The sequence below is a fragment of the Centroberyx gerrardi genome, chromosome 3, assembly GCF_048128805.1.
Source record: "Centroberyx gerrardi isolate f3 chromosome 3, fCenGer3.hap1.cur.20231027, whole genome shotgun sequence".
Taxonomy (NCBI): Eukaryota; Metazoa; Chordata; class Actinopteri; order Beryciformes; family Berycidae; genus Centroberyx; species Centroberyx gerrardi.
The window spans coordinates 14,322,634-14,341,246 of record NC_135999.1 but is presented as its reverse complement, the minus strand read 5'-3'; the positions used below and the strand labels follow the sequence as shown (position 1 = coordinate 14,341,246).

At 41.4% G+C, this 18,613-nt stretch overlaps 1 protein-coding gene across 1 annotated transcript in view; it reads left to right on the top strand.

Moving 5' to 3' along the window:
* Positions 1 to 8,139: 8,139 nt before the first annotated feature.
* Positions 8,140 to 18,613, top strand: part of nr3c2 (nuclear receptor subfamily 3, group C, member 2) — a 67,469-nt gene continuing 56,995 nt past the window's right edge. Inside the window, exon 1 of the mRNA XM_071923406.2 lies at positions 8,140 to 9,950. Within this exon, the coding sequence (XP_071779507.1) occupies positions 8,140 to 9,950 (1,811 nt within the window). The remainder of the gene's footprint in view (positions 9,951 to 18,613) is intronic.

Genomic DNA, 18,613 nt, shown 5'->3' with positions numbered 1-18,613 from the left:
CTATTTGAACAGCGTTGCTTCAAGGTGTGTGTGTATAGTATTTTCAGGTCATTTCACCTTTTTCAACATGGTTTCCATCATTCTCCGAAGCATCTTCTCTCAGGCTGAGGTGGGTCAATCACTGCACCATAGAGAAGGAGAGAGAGAGAGAGAGAGAGAGAGAGAGCGAGAGAGAGAAATCTGGGAGGAGACTGGACAGAAGAGGAGAGACAAGAGGAGATGAAACTGCAGGTCTAGCTGATCATATAGCCTACACTATTTAATCCATCTGACCAAAGGTCACACAGGAAATCCATCAATAGTGGAAGAAAGGTGTTTCAAAGAAGGCTGAAATACGCTTTCACAAGCTATTCAAAAAACAACAAATGGTGACTCCACCCAGACTCATATGTATGCGCACACACATACACAAATGACTCTGAAGGTCTCCAGAGACCCACTGTTATACATTACAATTGCTTTCATCAGTATCCACACAGCCCAGCCCCTTCAAACTAGAACAAAGTTTCAAATGGGCTTACGGACTTACAAACAGGAGCAAATAAAGTACGGAAAGATTGTAGAAAAGCAAGATTGAAGTTTGAGGGAGATGTGGAAGCATCTGTCTACCATTAATCCATCAACATTTGTTAAAAAAGTATTTTTACCTAATGATGAAAGTGGGGGGGGGGGGGGAAACGTAATTGCAATATTGCATATGTGTGCCTGCATGTGTGTACATGTGTAGGCCTACATGACAGAGCGAGGCAGAAGGCAGCCTTCATACATGACACACATACAGCTAGACAATGCATCAGAGTAAAGGTGGCTCTGTTAATCTTCCTCCCTGCTGTCACCTGGTCTCCCCTGTGTGCTGCAGTGTTACATTACATCCCAGTCAGAGTGACGCATGTAGCCCGGCTATTTCTCCGGCTACTGCTGTCATGTTGTGCCTACCGCACGTCTCAGTCTTCACCTGCTGCCTCCCCCTCCACAGGGATCAGCTCAAGTCAGCAGCATCTGAGGATGCCACAAGGAAGGGCCACTAAGGTGTGTGTGTGTGTGTGTGTGTGTGTGTGTGTGTTTGTTTCAGTGTGTCAACATTTACATTTGAACAGGTGTTCTGTGTAGAAACTTGCAGGTTTGGGAAGATGCATTCTTTCAGAGAGAAACAGTGACTAATTTGTTGCCAACTGAGGAAAATATGGAGGAAACCCAAACAAGCATTCTGCATTCAAATGATTTCCTTAGCTGGAAGAACATCTGTTACCCAACATCTGCAATATCTTTGCAATGATTTCACAGTTTTAGACCACCTACCCAAGCCTCAGTGACTAACCACCACTCAGACCCAAATGCAACAAAACTCTTAGATGCTTAATTTGATTAAAAAAATAAATAAAAATAGACAAACTGCCAATCACAACATCGTCTGAGCAAGGAAAAAAAATGCTGAATTAGGATTAGGATGTTTTTTTTCACCAGTAATTCCTTTAAATGAGTAACGCTAACCAGCATTAAGCACATCAAAATGCTCTTTCCACTGTTCAAGCCTTCACCACGCTAGCGCATGACAATTCATGCCTAACCAAATGCAAACCCCACTGCATAATTAAATGTGTGTTAAAAGTGTAATATAAGGGTCCCTCACCGCTACTCAGCTGGTCAAGGTTTGCGTTTAACCTCACACTTCCTTGGCATCTAGATGCTGAGGGATGGGGAGAATGTGTGCAAAGCCGGCACCAGGAATATCAATTCATAATCTACTTGACACAGTTTTGTTGAACAACACATTATTTAGTGATCATTTTGTGCATGTTAATAATCTGATCTGAAGTCAGGCTGTAGCCTATACGCAGTGTTCCCATTGAATATGTATTTCTGACTACACTGAGGATAAACATGTTATTTAATCATCAACATGTTTTCAATCACCAGTGCTTTAGTTAGATGCAGAAACCCCAGGTGGTGTACACATAGTACAACGAGGGACTTTCTACAGGGGAAGAGGGGGAAATGCATATCAATCAGCATTTAGACAATACGTGGCATCCGTGTATTACGGCAACTTAAGCTGAGCCACAATCTGTGTCAAAGGTGGGGGTGTCTTTATTTTTGTTGTGCTGCGCTGCTATTTATCTCTACGATGTTGACTTCAGGAAAGCAAACAGTCTGAATAGGTCTCATGTGAGACCATGAAGCACATGGTGCAGAGGGACTTTGGATAGCATGCTGTGTGTTTTCCCTCAAACTAGTGAATTTCAAATCTTAAATAACATGTTTGAATATCTAATATACTGTATATATATATATCAAATATATAGATATCAATTAAAAAACAATAATTTCCCTGTTGCAGTCTGTCTATCAATCTATATATTTCCAGTAAATAAATAGCCCAATTAAATATACTTTTATTTGAAATATTGTATAGTATAGATAATAATACAATTTAGACATTTGAATGATTCTGTCTGTAATTACGGCTCTGGGTCATATTAACCCAAATATAGCAAGTGGTTTGTGTAAGCTTCTCAACTTTACATTTTATCCAACTGTTTTTCACACCACAAATGCTGTTTCTGTGCTATTGGTGTAGAAACACTAGAAACACCATGTAAGTGTTTTACCCACTAATTGTTCTTCCTGTTGTGATTTTTAGTGGTTAGGTGAGTTGGATTAACAGAGAGGAAACTGTATTATTTGTAGCCTGAATCAAGATTTGATCCAACATGATCATGATTGATGGAGATCTCAGGCAAGGACAGTGAAAAGTGTATGAAGCTGACAAATAGTGATTTTATTTTTACATTATATTTATATGTATATGTTTGTTAATGATGAACGAGTGGAATGGAATTGATCCAAAATGAAAAATCATATACTATATATTTATACTTATTATAAGCCAAGGCTGTTTTTTCAGTTTGCCTACACTGACTGCTGAGCTCAGATGTCACAACATACCAGTCCCCATAGCAACGCTAGTTAAAATCCAATCACACAAATTCCCAGGTCTGACCTTCATAGGCAAGAGTCTTATCATCCAACTGTGAGGTTATTCCTGTGAGGATGTTTGTGCCCTGTATACGTCAGCATATACTGGACATACTGAAGTCTGCCGCAGACACACAGAGACCAGGCTGCTCATACAACACGCTCTTGGCACAGCCAATGAAACTCATTTACTAGGAAATCATTTACCATGGCAGATCCCATCATTAAGGATTGTGTGTGTGTGTGTGTGTGTGTGTGTGTGTGTGTGTTTGTGTGCTTGTTTGTGTGTCTTAGAGACACAGTTAATTCAAAGAGGCTAATGAAGCCTGTGCAGATGGGCTCAAAGGTGCCACATATAGGGTAACGGGTATGAAATGTACCACATGCAGCATGCTTGTTCAACAACAAAAGCTAAATGGCCAAAGTGGCGGGTGGCTGATGATGACATATGTGGCTTGATCTTACTCCAGCAATATGACTAGACTGTTAAAAGACAGTAGGGTTTGGGGACAAACACTTAAAACAGGGACAGTTATACAAAAACAGTGACTTAAATTTCTTTAATTGTTCAAACTGTTTCCACCATTTTCTTCCGAGAAATGTAAGAGAAAATGCAAGATTAGGCAGTTAGAGCAGGAAAAGGCTAAGAATGACTCTGTTAAACAGGAACATCAAGCAGCACAGAGGGGATGGTGGCGTTGGACTTCTTCCCTGATTAAAACTAACACTGTAATTACCACACGGGGACGGGGGCTTCTGCTGAGTTGACGAGTGTTTTGTTTCAGAGTTAACATGCTCCAATTCACCTGTCCCCACGAGGCGCAGCATGTACCTCTCTGTCATGCCCATGGCCCTCTCAACTACTGGAGTTGTCTGCTTTGTGTCCAAACTGGAGTGGATGCCTGGCTCTAATCATAATCACTCATCCGAGAGGACTTTCCTCCTTTCCCACCTCAAAAGCGGACTATTTTTAGTACGCATGTATGAGGAATGTGCTCAAGCTAGTGTGATTATCATTGATTTGACTAAAACTATGGTGCTTGAAAGCTCAGTGAGATTCAACAACCCACATTCAGTTTTTACCACTGAGGGAGCCAATTATCACTGATTTCATATCAGCCGTGTTCTGCTGTCAGTCCACAAATTCTTACGACTCTGTCACTGTGGAAAAATCTGTGATACAAAGCAAAATTAGATTTGCTCATGATGTGTGTGTGGCAAAAATTGATTGGCACCCATTATGTGCAGTGGACAAATGGGAGCTGCATGAATGGGGGTGGGAAACGTCGGCTATATCTCAAATTTCCTACTTTTTCCTACAGCAGGTTCCCATTCATGGGTGATTAACAGGCAGATCAGGGAGGTGCAATGCTGCCTGGGTGGCTTTGACTAAGCTAACTGCTGCCTCACTTGGGTAATGGCTACAGGCTAGCTTGGAGAACCCAGACCAGAGGGCTGCAGTGTAGAAAAGCACTCAAATGATAGAGCTCCATACTAAAAGCCTAAATCCTACAGAGTCCATGCAGAGTTTTATCCAGCCATGTGGAACACTACAGAATGTGACTCAACTGACTGACGTCTCCGGAGATTACATTGATTATGGTTCGTTGCTGGAGCCCACATTCACATTAACGTCACAAAAATATTGGCAATCAAATGTAAATAACAGCTAATAATAGAATCACAACCGGCTTTATTGGTGTAGGTCTCACTAATAAACATGGGCACATAACACCTTCTCACAGATGCTACAAAGGTCATGTCAGTGAGCTGTTGATGCTCTCATCCACCTTCAGTGTCTGATTGCTTTTGCACAACATGTAGCTACATCTCTATTATCCATTCCTTCAATGGTCATTGAATTTGAAACAATATTTCAGTTTTGTGGATTTGTGAACTCTCAAACACCAATTCAGATGTCTTTGTGTAATGATGTCACTAACTTGCTTCCATTTTGAAAACATGCTCCAAAAAGTTATACTTCTAACACATAGGCCTGTATGAGCTACAGCTTTATGACAACAATATTATTTTTATATTTTTTTTTTTCTGTGACAAACTTTTCTACAAGTGAATATGCCAGTTTGCAATTAAGAGTCAGAAAAGCATGAATATTAGTGGTCATTACTGAGCAGAGCGGTTAGTGATGGAGGTTGAAGGTTCATGAGCTCTTAATGAGGTATCTGTGTTAAAAATTTGAATGTTCAACCAAAGACAAATATAGCTTATGTCTGGCCAAAGTGTCAACACTGTTTCTGTACAAATAAGGTCAGAGTTTTGTATGAAATAAAGAGTTTATTCACAGTCGGACAGGGCGTAAACAAAAGGATGGGTGACATCTTGACCACTCACTCAGGAGAGCAGCTGAAATACTGCACCACCTAGTGGAGGCACAGTGTGACAGGGAAACATCCTGACTGGATTTCTTTCCAACACTAGAATGATTCTTTGCTTTATTCCTATTTGCAGGATTTTATAAGCTTCTTGAGAAAGTTAGGTTGGGTGGCCTCCTGCAATTCATGGGCAGGCCCTGCTCTCTCTCTCTCTCTCCCTCTCTCTCTGTCTCCTCCTATGTATGTGTGAGCGCGCGCTTGTGCGTGTGCACGAGCCCTTACGAAAAACATCTACAGTAAACCTATAATAAATTTTAGAAGTGATACCTATACCATAGGAGAGAAAAAATACCATAAAGTACGATAAGGAGTCACAATAAACGCACTATGGAGTAGCACAGAAACACTGTAAGTCCCTATAGGAATATTATAGGAATATCATAATGTTTTTTCGACCGGGAGGGAGACAGCGGACGCTTCTGCTGCACCACCTTGAATCAAAAAATGTAACAAAAGTTGCGATGGATACTTTATTTATACCTAAAAAGAAAAAAACCTTCCCGTTGTTATCGTGAGAATGTATTCGGCTAAAATGTAACAAACTAATACCGCACTGAGTAACGTGCCCTATTTCCAGACGGATGTGTCTACCTGCGCTCACGAGCCCCTCCCTCTCCCGCTCTCTCCCCCCCTCACCCCTCCTCCCTCCCCCTTCAGAGTTTGTGTTGCACTCGTTGCAGTAGGAGGGTCCATGTGCACAGAATGACGTCGCTCTGACTGCAAGTCCGACCGACTCCTTCGTTTGTTTTTATTAGTCTTTTATCTGAAGGCCAGAATTGATAATCCGCAAAATTACGGCCATAATGTGAGATCATCTGCCGCTGTCGTCCGACCCGTCGCTGTCGTTCGTCCTGTCAGAAACGGCGCCTTGCTGTTGAGGATTACTAGTGATAATACGCAGTAGACTTCTCCAGTGTGTTCAGCTGTCAAACTGAAAACTAGTGGTTGTATTGGAAAGAGTAGATAGAGCGCATTTTCCAGTGCGGGGATAGCCTACTGCCGTGAAGAAATATTTATTGACTTTGCTTTTCATGTCTTTTTTTGTCCTCTGGATTATTGCTGCCCAGCAACACAGCCACCTGACAACTCTGAATGTCGTAATTAAGGTAAGGAAGGACACCGTGCAGAATGTTTGCCTGTAGATTTTAAATTACACGCAAGGACAGTGGCGATAATGAAACAAAACTTCACACTGCAAGTCGGATACTGAATACTTGCATCCAAGGTGCATTTGCTATGGGAGAGAAATGTATAACTTTGAAACAGGACCGCTGTTAGACCTGAGACTCATCCATAAATAAAAGTAGAAGTTGATTAGCCTAATTTATGTCCAAACAACAACAGCAATAATAATATTCAAATTATTAGTAGATTTGTTTCTCTGTAGACACCTGTCGAGAGCTCTTTGATTCCCTTTGAGAAACATCTACAGCTATCAGATGCTTTTTGAAAAGTATATAGGCTATCATCCCTGAATTTGGAAGTGATTTTTTTTTTCTTGCTACATAGTAACAGTTAATTCTTCTTGTCATCCAAGAAGCCGCAAGCACTGATTTTACACAGCAAATAAATTACTAAACTAAGACAGAAAGAAAGTCTGTTCATAGTATTTAAGCTGCGCACCCGCAAAATGGAGAGAAATATTCAGAGCAAGAGTTGCATGCCCTACAGGGCCAGGACAATCACGGCGGGAGTTAGGCTGTGGGGAGGAATTATCCAGCTGTCATCTCTTTTTCATTTATTTTTCAAGATTTTGCACACAAGGCGCACAGGCTATATAGTGCAGGTAGCCTAGATAACTTCAGCCCAGATATGTTGGCTGCTCCAGAGCTGCGAGCCCTTCAAACTGCAAATTTTATATTGTAACATAACCCAATGCGATGCCTTGCCGTCGCAATTTGTTATTTCAAGTAATTGCTATTATTAATCTTGTTGCTTTTGCAAATTGTGGGACTGCTCTGGGCGCTCAAACAACATTTTAAGTTATGTCGCAGCTATGTTGTGGCTGCAAGAGCAATAACTATTGAGTGACAGCATTCGGACCAATCCATGAATGGCCTGATGAAGTTGGTGGATTTCTGTGTCTGCTGTCCAATAGAGGCGCACTAGAGGTGGGGATTTAAACAAAAAGCACGAACTACGTCATGTAGATACATTTAACCCTTGCAGTACATTTTCGTTAAGTTATCAGACTGTACATCCCCTAGTGCAGTGATAAGAAGAAGCCTTATCTGTGAGACAGGAAATAAAGCCTTGCTTTGATGATTTACAGATATGATGCGTTGTATATATAGCATAATTTATGCATTTGCCTTGTTATTCTTAAAAAATGATTCTGTATAATATTTGCCATTAGAAATGAATGAAATCTACAGTGTATTATTTGTATTTCAAATATTTCTTTGTCTAAGCTCTTTGCCCGAGTTTCCCTTTGCCCCACTTCTTGCCACATTCGTTTTTTATCCATAGCAGCTTTACTTACTGCTTTGGCACCAATCTAAAATAAAACATTATACCTGTATAATTATACCTACATACCTGAGCATATTATTTAGCCTCATATGAGACTGATAATCTCTGTCTATAGTCCAGTGCTGTCAATACACCCGCCATTCAACCAGTAATACTAAACTAATGGCTTGTGTGCAGCTGGACTGTAACTAATGTGTGAACAACAACAATCAACCTCTAAGTGACCATAATCATTAAACTTTTCTCATTCTTGTCTTTTTCTCTTGCCTCATTTACCAGGTGAATCAGTGATCCAGCGATGGAGACCAAAAGATACCAAAGTTTCTTTGATGGAAGTGATACAGAGAACAAATGGTCTCACGTCCCTAGCTCCATGGAGTACTGCTGCAGTACAGAGGATTCAAGTCTGACTAGCAACGATATCCTGATGGACATAGTCAACGTCAGCTGCCCCGCTGGAAGCCCAGCAGCCGACTGCAAAGATAACAACGCAAAGAAGCAGGAGCAGCCAATGCTTCGGCTAAGCCAGAACCAGCCGTTTGTTCTCCCACTCTTCAACAACTCTCTCCACGGTCGCAAGCAGGAAATGGACTCCAAGGAGCTTTCCAAGACTGTGGCCGAGTCCATGGGCCTGTATATGAATGCTGCCAGGGAGGCAGACTTTGCCTTCAGCCAGCAGGGGGGTAGCACCAGCCCCCCTGGGAAGATGTACCCAGTGTGTGGGCGGCCTCTTGAGGAGAACCAGTGTGTGTCCACAAAGAGCTCCAAGTTAAAGCCATTGGGATTCCAGCAGCCCAGCGCCACTCCCAGAGAATGCACTGCTGGGACCCCAGTCAGCTCAGCGTCTATGCTGGTCTCATCTCTGTCCTGCAGTCCCCAGACCTCCAGCTCCATCTCCAGCCCTGGGGGCAGCAACAATATGGTGTCATCCACCACCAGTCCCACTACATGCTTTGGACCAGTGTGCTCGTCCGTCAGTAGTCCTGTCAACCAGACTTCCTCTGTCCCGACTCTGGCCCACATCCAACGCAGGAATTCAGCCACATGTAGCCCAGTAGAGTCCAGCACAGTGGGCTCGCCGCCTCTCACCAGCCCGCTCAACGTCATGAGGTCCCCCATGTCCAGCCCCCAGAGTATGAGCAGTGTGAGATCCCCGCCCTCTTGCAGCACTACGTGTAACATTAGGTCCTCTGTCTCAAGCCCCACGGGTGGCAATAGCAGCAACACCACCAACAACTGCAACGCAATGAGACCCTCCATCTCCAGTCCAGCCACAGGGGGTGCTATGGCTGTCAGCAGCCCACAGAACCCCTCCTCTGGTGGGTTTCCAGTGTCCAGTCCTGCCAGCGGACTGGGTCTGGTGCAGAACGACACCAATAGCCCAGAGGCAACAGGTCTAACTAGAGACCAGGACTTCAAGAACTTTGAGTTTCCTAAAGTAGAGATGGTAGACGGGGAGGTGTTCAACGTGGGCTTAGACCAGATGGGGATGGTCAAGTACATTAAGAATGAGCCCGGAACTGACTTCAGGAGCATGTGTTTAGGCAGCTCCAAATGTAATGTGAGTAGCACACCCTTTATCGCACAGATAAAGAGTGAGCCAAACAAAGATGAGGGATGCATGAATCAGCATCCCTATGGTGAGCCATCGCCGTCTCTCAGTCTCTTCCCTGCATCTGAGACCACCTATTTGTCCCTGAGGAATAACATTGATGAATACAGTCTTTCTGGTATCTTAGGACCCCCTATCTCCTCCATGAATGGTAACTATGAGCCCGATGTGTTCTCCAACAATGTCCTGTCGAAAGGGGTTAAGCAGGAGTCCAATGATGGCAGCTATTACCAAGAGAATAACAGCATGCCCACATCGGCCATTGTTGGAGTTAATTCTGGTGGACACTCGTTCCATTACCAGATTGGAGCACAAGGAACAATGTCTTTCGCGCGGCATGATGTGAGGGACCAGTCCAACCCTTTGTTGAATCTAATTTCGCCTGTAACGGCGTTAATGGAGTCGTGGAAGTCTCGGCCGGGCTTGTCACAGGGGTCACTGTCGGCCAGAGGGGAGGGATACCCGGGTCAGAACTGCATCACAGACAGCATGTCGAGGTAAGGAGAATGAAGATTGTCTGTATGTTTGTCTGTGAACGAGTGCCCGACCGCACATCTCAGTCAGAGCTCTGATTGAAAAGCTGTGAGGTTTTTCAAGTTGTGATAAATATTCCAGCTTAGCTTTATACGAGGAAAGAATCATTTTTCCCAAATAATGGGGTTTTGTGTCAATACATGAGAGAGTGTCTTTCTAGAGTAGCAGATAGATGGAGGGCCAGTTTGTTTCAGCCAGACTCATATTGCACAGGGGACTTAGGGCGTTTGCTTTGAGAAGTGCAAAATAATAACAACAGCAGGGCTTGGGAAAGGCAGCGGGATGCTGGCTGGGGGAACAGGAATTGAAGGACGGGGTCCAGGTCATTGTTACAGTAGCATGTGATCACAACATCATCTTTGCTAACACTGCCCTGTGCTCTACTGTAACACAGAGAGGCAAAGTTTCCCTCTTATCAGGGACCTGTGTATGTACAACAACAAAATTTATTGGTCTGTTATCGGGAGGTCCAGCTAGGACCTTGTGTAATGCAAATATCTGTTTTTATGGGCCCTGGGCCATTATACGGCAGCATCATAAATTATGAATGATTGATCACATGCTTTTGTTGCCAAACTGATGAAATAAACAGTTGCTTTTGTGAGGGTGGGGGCTCAAACAAAACAAACAGGCCAAAGGGAAAAAATCTATAATAGCCGCCAATCTGGCAAAGTATAACTTTGACACAGTTGTTGTGTTTCCAGTATATTCTGGTGTTCTAGTTGCATGCAAAGCTAAAGGCACTAAATTACCATCAGCATGATGAATAAAAGTAAATATCACAGCCATAAACTAGAGCATGAAATACATAGTAACATTGTTGAAATGGAAGTATGTGAACCAGTTACATAATCTATCCCCTAACTGTGAAATATTCTGTTGTTTATCTACAGTAAATCAAAAGATATGGTTTTGGTACTGTATCTGGGGAGTTTGGGTGTGTTATGATTTCTTTGTTTTTAAATAGCAGTGAATGTCTATTGATGGTGTCATAAAATACATTGGCATCATCTACACTATTATTTTATACATGGGACATTGTAAATTCACAGTTTTTATGAGCTCACTTGGTGCAAAAAGCACTAAACAAAGCCATAAACGATATCCTGACTTGCAAAGCTATGATGCTTTAAGAGAAAAAGAATAGTATTTGAGTATTTGCTGGAATGTTGATATACAGTATGTTGCTCCTCTATGTCCGATGGACTCTGTGCTTTCCAAACAAAGACTATGACATGGCCACGACGAGTCCAAACTGTCATTTCAAATTGGCATAGTGAGCTGAATTTGGGCAGTGATATTGCACAGAATCTCAAAATTGAAATTTATCAGATCATGACTTTGATCATTTGTCTCTCACTGATAGATCAACCTGTTGCTCTGCCGTTTTGATTTGTCTATTTTCATTTTCTTTAGTTGTTGGTTATTTAGGTTGCATGAACAAATACAGAGGAGGCCTAGTTGTATTGTTAGAGGAAGGGACCAGGAAAACGTCAACTTAATGTATTTCATTACTTTATTCATTTGAAAAACTGTCACTTATGCTATCATCCATGTTGAATTGACATAGCTGACAAATGCAATGCAAAACATTGCTGATGTTGACTTTGTTGGTTATTGTAAATCTTTGATGTTTATTGATATAGCATAATGCTATACATATAATCTATATATCTATATCTATATCATCTCATAACTAGATTATTCAACAAGATACTGGAAAAAGCTTTTTACTGCCCTCTTTCAAGATCTGTGGCCTAGTTTGAACACAGTCACGTTAAATTATGCTGTCTATTGATAAATAAAAATCAATTTGACTTTTGCTCAGATTTAGCATATAGTAGGATTAATTATCCCCAGGGTACATGACCGAATGGATTGCTAAATGGTTGCCTGGTTTCATTGTTCAGAAATGTTTGATATTGCACTGCATGGGAAGATTGTCCAAGTGACGTTTCTGTGTTTATTTTGGCAAACATGTAACAATTGTGTAACTAGTGCAAGTGTACTGTACTGTATACCTGAGGTTACACATTCCTATTTGCTGTGTGCAATCATTTGTATGTGTGTACGTAGTATGCATTTATTTGTACTGTATCTGATCATCAATATGCCTGTTTAGGTCTGTACTGTATATCGTGTGTGTTCAAATTTATACGTACAGTACACACTAGTTTATGGGAGATATGTGTGTGTATGTGTGTGCTATAACAAGGCTTGCAGCACTGAGGGGAATGATACAGCCCGTTACCTTGGAGGCGACCCATATGGCAGGAGCCAAAGCGATGTTGACGGGATCACTGCCACCTTGGTCCTAATGAGATCCAGCTTAGCCCTAATGTCAGACAGGATGACAGTAAGAGGTGGGCCACATGGCAGCTAGCCAGCCAGCCAGCCAGCCAGCCAGTCAGCCAGTCAGCCAGTCAGTCAGACAGACAGACACATACATACATACACACACACAAATACACTCACCAATACATACATACACACTTGCGTGCAGCTCTTTAGTAGAATCCAACATTTCTCAGAGGACGTTGCCTACTTACAGTGTTCTGTTACACCAGTACTATTGTATTGATTGACAACTAAACTTAGACATAAACATAGGCTTATTGTATTCTGCCTGTTATCATTGACATAGTGTGGGCCATAGTGTGGGCACAATAACATCCCAGTCTCGACTTTCTGAAATCTAAAAGTCTGTTGCAGGAAGTCTGTGGTACTGTTGAGCTTTGGACTGCCTGCATGGTGCCTGGGCCCATTATTTCATAGGCAAAAATGTTACATAACCATTGAAAAGCACAACTAAAACTCTTTGATCCACTGAAGCCTTGGATGACAGAGTGTAAAATCCCTGGGCTCTTTTTTTCTCACTTTGGTTCCTCTGTAAATGTTTTTAATTAAAAATGTCTGCTCATGTGAGCAGTCTGGATACTGGATTACTTGGCGCAAAAATGTTTTAACTCAGATTCACAAGAGAGGGGGAGAAAAAAAGGAATTGCCCTAACCAGAATTATAGTATTTTTATGATGTTTGGTTCAAGCTTAATACTTAGATAAAACAGGTAGCGGACTGCGTGCATTCTACTTGATTAGAGGTTTGAATGCAGAGATTTTTTTATTCCATTTTTTTTAGCACCAAAACTAATGAAATAAATAAGTTTAATCATTTCTCTAAGTAGTAGAAGATATAAAAACGTGCACTATAGTTTGAAGTCCATTATGGAAGAAATCCTAGCATTAAACAGTTTTGTATGCATATTACACAAATGAAATGCCAACTTAGCCATGGTAATATGAAAATTATCATAAAATGACCTACATTAGTGTGCTGGATTATGTTTGCTTACCGCCTAAATCTCCAAATCTCTTTTCACCCTATTTAGGGCATTTTGCACTGGTTGTCACAGGAATGTTTTACCAAATAGAATTTCTATAAAACTTGTTAGCCATTTGACCTAATAATTTCCTGGTATGACGAATAGCAAAGACTCAAAATCCAAGCTCAACAATGTATTTTTCTCATACAGATATGCTTTCGCTTTTAGCTCCAACCTTTGTTCACTCGAAAACAAAACCTACGTTAGGCTGACATTTTCATCGCTGTAAGCTTGCAGCCAGTGCCTCTAGATCTACAGAATGCCCATCATGAGGAAGCACCAGACTTAAGTGGGGAGAATGCTTTGCACTGGACCCTGGCCAACTCTCAATGTTCTACAGAGGGATGAAAAGGCATACTCCTGAGAGCACACTAATAAGGCTTTAATTGTATGTTCCTCCACTAAATTAATGGATGGAAATGATTTGATTAATTCAGACACTGCTGGATACTAATATCCAATTAAATCCCAACACCAGGCGTGTGCTGGGGCTCCCAGTGCATTGTGGGTTCCTGACTATAAAGCGTACAGCTGCTTGTTTGGGTTGTTAGAAGGGTGTTGGCGCAGGTGAAGGTGTTGGGGAATGGCCTTGGGGATGGTGGGGCTCATTTGTGTACACAGCAGATGTGATAACGTCCCAAAGCTATACTCTTAGAATTGGTTTGGTGCATACAACTGTATCAATTATGTGCCAACGGTTTTATATATGTAATATACAACAGCACTCAAATATAGAACATGATCATTTTATTATGCCAAGTTTAATCTAAAGTGATTTAAAGTGACAGGTCCTTGTTTTCATTATTACAGTAGTTCATATCACTCTCCTTTTCTTTCTAATACTTACATTTAGATTCACTGAATTTCAGTTACCTTAAGGGAAACACATTGAGAACGTATAGCTCTTGTTTACAGGTGTGTCCTGTGTACCTGGACAAATGTTTTTTAAATTGAGAATGTCCCTCAGCTTGCTGTACGGTGCGTAGCCGCTGATGTCGGCGATGTCTCATGGAACATCTAAGCCTAGGCCCGATTGTCACCCAGTATGAGTAATCTGATGAGCTCTGAGGCAAGGTAGATGTGAGGTAATATGGTAATTTCTGTAAGAGAGCCTTTGACAAACATAAGTAACGCTGCTCTCTTGTTGCAATCTATGATTACCAGCCCTTGGATTGATACGACAGGCAGCGGTGGGTGGGTGGGTGGGTGGGTGCAGAAGTTATCACCCTGTTATGAACCTCAGGGCAGAGTGATGAATTGGGTGCAGCAGATTAAGGATTGAAGCTGTCATGTGTATGTAGATTGCCATTGTCAAATACAGGAAGGAATATAGCGTGTACAATCCTCTTCCTATTCTCATGGCTTAAGCATAATTTCCATTTGATCATTTATCAATATGTATTTCAAAAGACAGTTCTTCATCAATCCCGACTCTCAGGTAATTACAGTGGATATTGGGTGATGTGTTCAGTTTGGGCTCTTTAAGGTTGTTGAATGTGATTAAAACCTTGTTGAAGATTTGCTGAAGGAACACTGGAGTAGACAGTTGTTTAAAATAAAGTAATATTTATTGTATGTAAGTAGGAAAAAATGTAAGGCCTAGAATAATACCCTGTGGAACACCATGTGTGATATTAAGGAAATTTGACTGAACTGTACACTTATCTCCGTCTTGCAATTAATTTAGGAATGAATTACAGAGGATGATTGATCAAAATCAATGGCAAACAACATCTTTAGAATGCTTTGGAAAGGCCAATAAGGAGGCAGTAATAATATAAGGTAGGACAGGATTTTCCAGATTCTCTCAAACAGGAATGAGGTAGCCTATAGTATCCTGACATTTCAACTATACTTGTATTAGAACAATGTTCAGATGTTACATATTATAAACTGAAGTAAACTGAAAATGTCTGAACTGTTGTCATAAGTGCTTTTGGACAGGTTCATGAGTAAATCACAGGCTGTGGACCGGCTCTTCAGTAGTTCAAACTTGCCTTGCCCAAGCAGCAATTAGCCATGTTTTTAACATGGAACTAAAATGTCAGTCAGTGCAGTAGCTGTACATTTTCTGCCTGTGAATACAGGTTTAAATCTGCTTTTATAGGACGCAGTATGATCCCATCTGACTCATGTAGTGGAGAGAAGTACTTGCATACTGAGCGACTGTGGTATTATCCGACTCAACGTGTAGAAAAGAGCGACAGGAACACATTGTGCGATAACCTCACACAGGCCACAGGGGAGAAACTGGTCGGTACAGGTTAAAAGAAGCAGGCAGGAAAGAGTTTTTTAATAAGAATAATGATGTGATACCGGTAGAGAAATCCTCAGAGGTCAGAGCAGCACTCTTGCTCTTGTCTTGCTCAAGGACACTTCAGCAGAGCTGACACAGAGGCTTGAACCTGAGGCTCTGGTCTCTACGCCACCCTGCTATCCTGAACCATTCCACTTTTAAATGAACAGATGGTTTAACTGATTAATTACTTCGTGACAACATTTTTTCCTTCTTGTGAATTGGATAAAACATCTGCCTGAGAGCCAATGTGAATTTGAGTATGAAGATAAACATCTACTGGAAACATGAAGATAAACATCTACTGGAAAGAACTAAAACAAATAAAACTATTATTATAAAACAAATTATTCATATAGAGAACTCACTAGCGCTCAGTTCTTTTCAATCCGCTGGACAGCCCGTCACTAGTTGGTGTGGGTGGATGTAGAGCAGAGTCCAGGATAATAGTCTTATAAGAGTCTTAATGCGAGAATATAACTACAGTATCAAGTACTGAAGACGGGAAATCAGTTGGAATCTGTTCTAATCTGATGTAATGAGCCCATCAAGCTCAGCAACTCGGTTTGAATGTGGGTGAAAATGATGGCAACAGTAAAGAACAAGATGAAATGCTAATGACTAGCTTGTTAGCATTCCCAAGTGAGCAGATAGCAGCAGTGAGACAAACAATGAACCTAATCACATTTCATTTGAAGCGCATGCAGCTTAACTTCATTTAAGGGGAAATTAAGTGAAACTGACTAAACGTAAGGGAAAACTGTGACACTATAATGAAACTCTTCTCACCACCATCGGCAGTTTGTCTACCGGAGCAGATTTGGCTTTGCTTTCGAAAATTCACAAGCGCCCCTGCTTGTTCTGCCCACAGCTCACCAGCTACATATTGAATTGGTTGCTGGGATCTTTGACTCTTGCTGGAGAACTAAGGCAGCTTCCAGTTTTGTTCAATTTTTGGTGCCACCCTGGTCAGAATGCTTTGGCCTATTTTGCTATCAAATTACATTTTATACAATAAAAAACAAAAGCGAAAAAAAAAACAGCTTCAACAGATAACAGACAAGGAAGTTGATCTGATCTCATTTAAAGATGCAACCATGTTATGGTAACATATATAGGCATGAGGACGCCGTCAAAGCAGACTCTGTTTCTGATCCAGCTTTATGAATGGATCAGTTTTTCACCTTAGGTAATGTGTTACTAGAGCGTAGGAGTAAATGCCTACAGTCAATGTAAAAGAACCAAGATGGTACTGTATGGCATAATTATCGGATGCTATTGTTGTACAGAACAGAAAACATGTAAAAAGTCCTCTCTCTGTCCCTCCCACACACAGGCACGCACACACACACACACACACACACACAAACACACACAAACACACACACACACACAAACACACACCACCATCACCATCATCAACAACAACAGCACACATTCTAGGCCGGACTTGACACCCCAATAAAAGTGTGGTTAGTGTTGGCCAGGGCTGCTGGGATTTGAATGCATGTCTTGTCCTCATTTGAACCTCTTCCTGAAACACAGTCTGGTGACAGAGGGCCAAATTTCCGCTAGGCCGGTCCTGTAGTCCGAGATCTCCTCTCTGTTACCTACCGCTGACATTCCCTTCTGTCATTGAGGTCATTAACAAACTGTATAAAGGGGGCGGAAACTGAATACCGGAGCTACAACAAAGCATAGTGGATGCTTCTGTGTGGGTGATGAATGCCCTGATTTTTATAGTGTGATGCTGTGTGAAATACAGTAGGTGAATGGCATGCTTTTGTGTACCAAGTACTTTTGTGTACTGAGCACGGAAATGTCTCGGAGATCTCTTGAGTCATGAGCTTTGTAGATATGCTTTGTATGAAGAAGAGGCTGAATTAAACGTACCATTATACCAGGATGATATAGTAACATGCTGGTATTAATAACATAGATTGACTACGGGGAAAAATGTGCACATTAAATCGCAAATTACAAAGATGAACCGGCCATAAGAGCCTATCACTATTCTCATACACAAAAATGAGTTGTTTGTTGAGCTAAATGCAAGTAAATGTCTAATTCACGGGTTGAACGTTATTCATTCAGCGCTATAAAAAGCGATGAGATCTATATTTCATTTTTTGGTAGAGGGGATGCAGAACGAATCCTTCTCGCCTCACTCTTTCTGTGCATCATTGTCTTCCTCTTGCATTCTGATGTACTTGCCTGAGCAAACAAGGCATGCCTTGATCATTCATGTTTAATTGCAGTTTGCTCAAGTGTTCATGCCAAACTGCTTATGTTGAGACCCAGTGTTTGTCTTGCCAGTTCATCTATGGAAAGGAACACAGAAATGGATGCCATTAAGGAAAACACTTCAAAAAAATGTTAATTGTTCAGCTTGAGAGGTTAGCAAAGTAGGTCATGCCTGGTTGGCTCAAATAAAGTAAAAACAGGGAAGGGAGGGGGGGGGGGTGTAACTCTCTGAGCACTTTTACATAACACACTCTTTCTCTTTCAAACACACAAACAGATACACACCACACAACACACACACACACACACGTTGCGTCAACAGACCCCATGATTCTCCACGAGCCCATGTAAAAAAAAACTGCGACTGCCCACTGTGACTTAAAACATTAGTAATTCTATTGATAACTTTATTCATAACTCAAATGCCAGAATAAAACACATTGCAGCAGAATAAACTAGAGAGATTGCAAGACTTATTGTGTGTGGTGAATGGAAAACAGTGAAAAGGTTTCAAGAGTAGGCTATGTTTGAGACAGTGACCTTCATAGATATCATATTACCAATTAAAATACAAATATTTCAAAGTGAGGCTTGAGCACTTTGGTTTATGCATGTATTTGCTCTATGATATGAAAGTTAATTCTCTGATAGCTTGTTCAAGTATTAAATAAAATGTATTATTATTAAACATGTCATTTAAACCG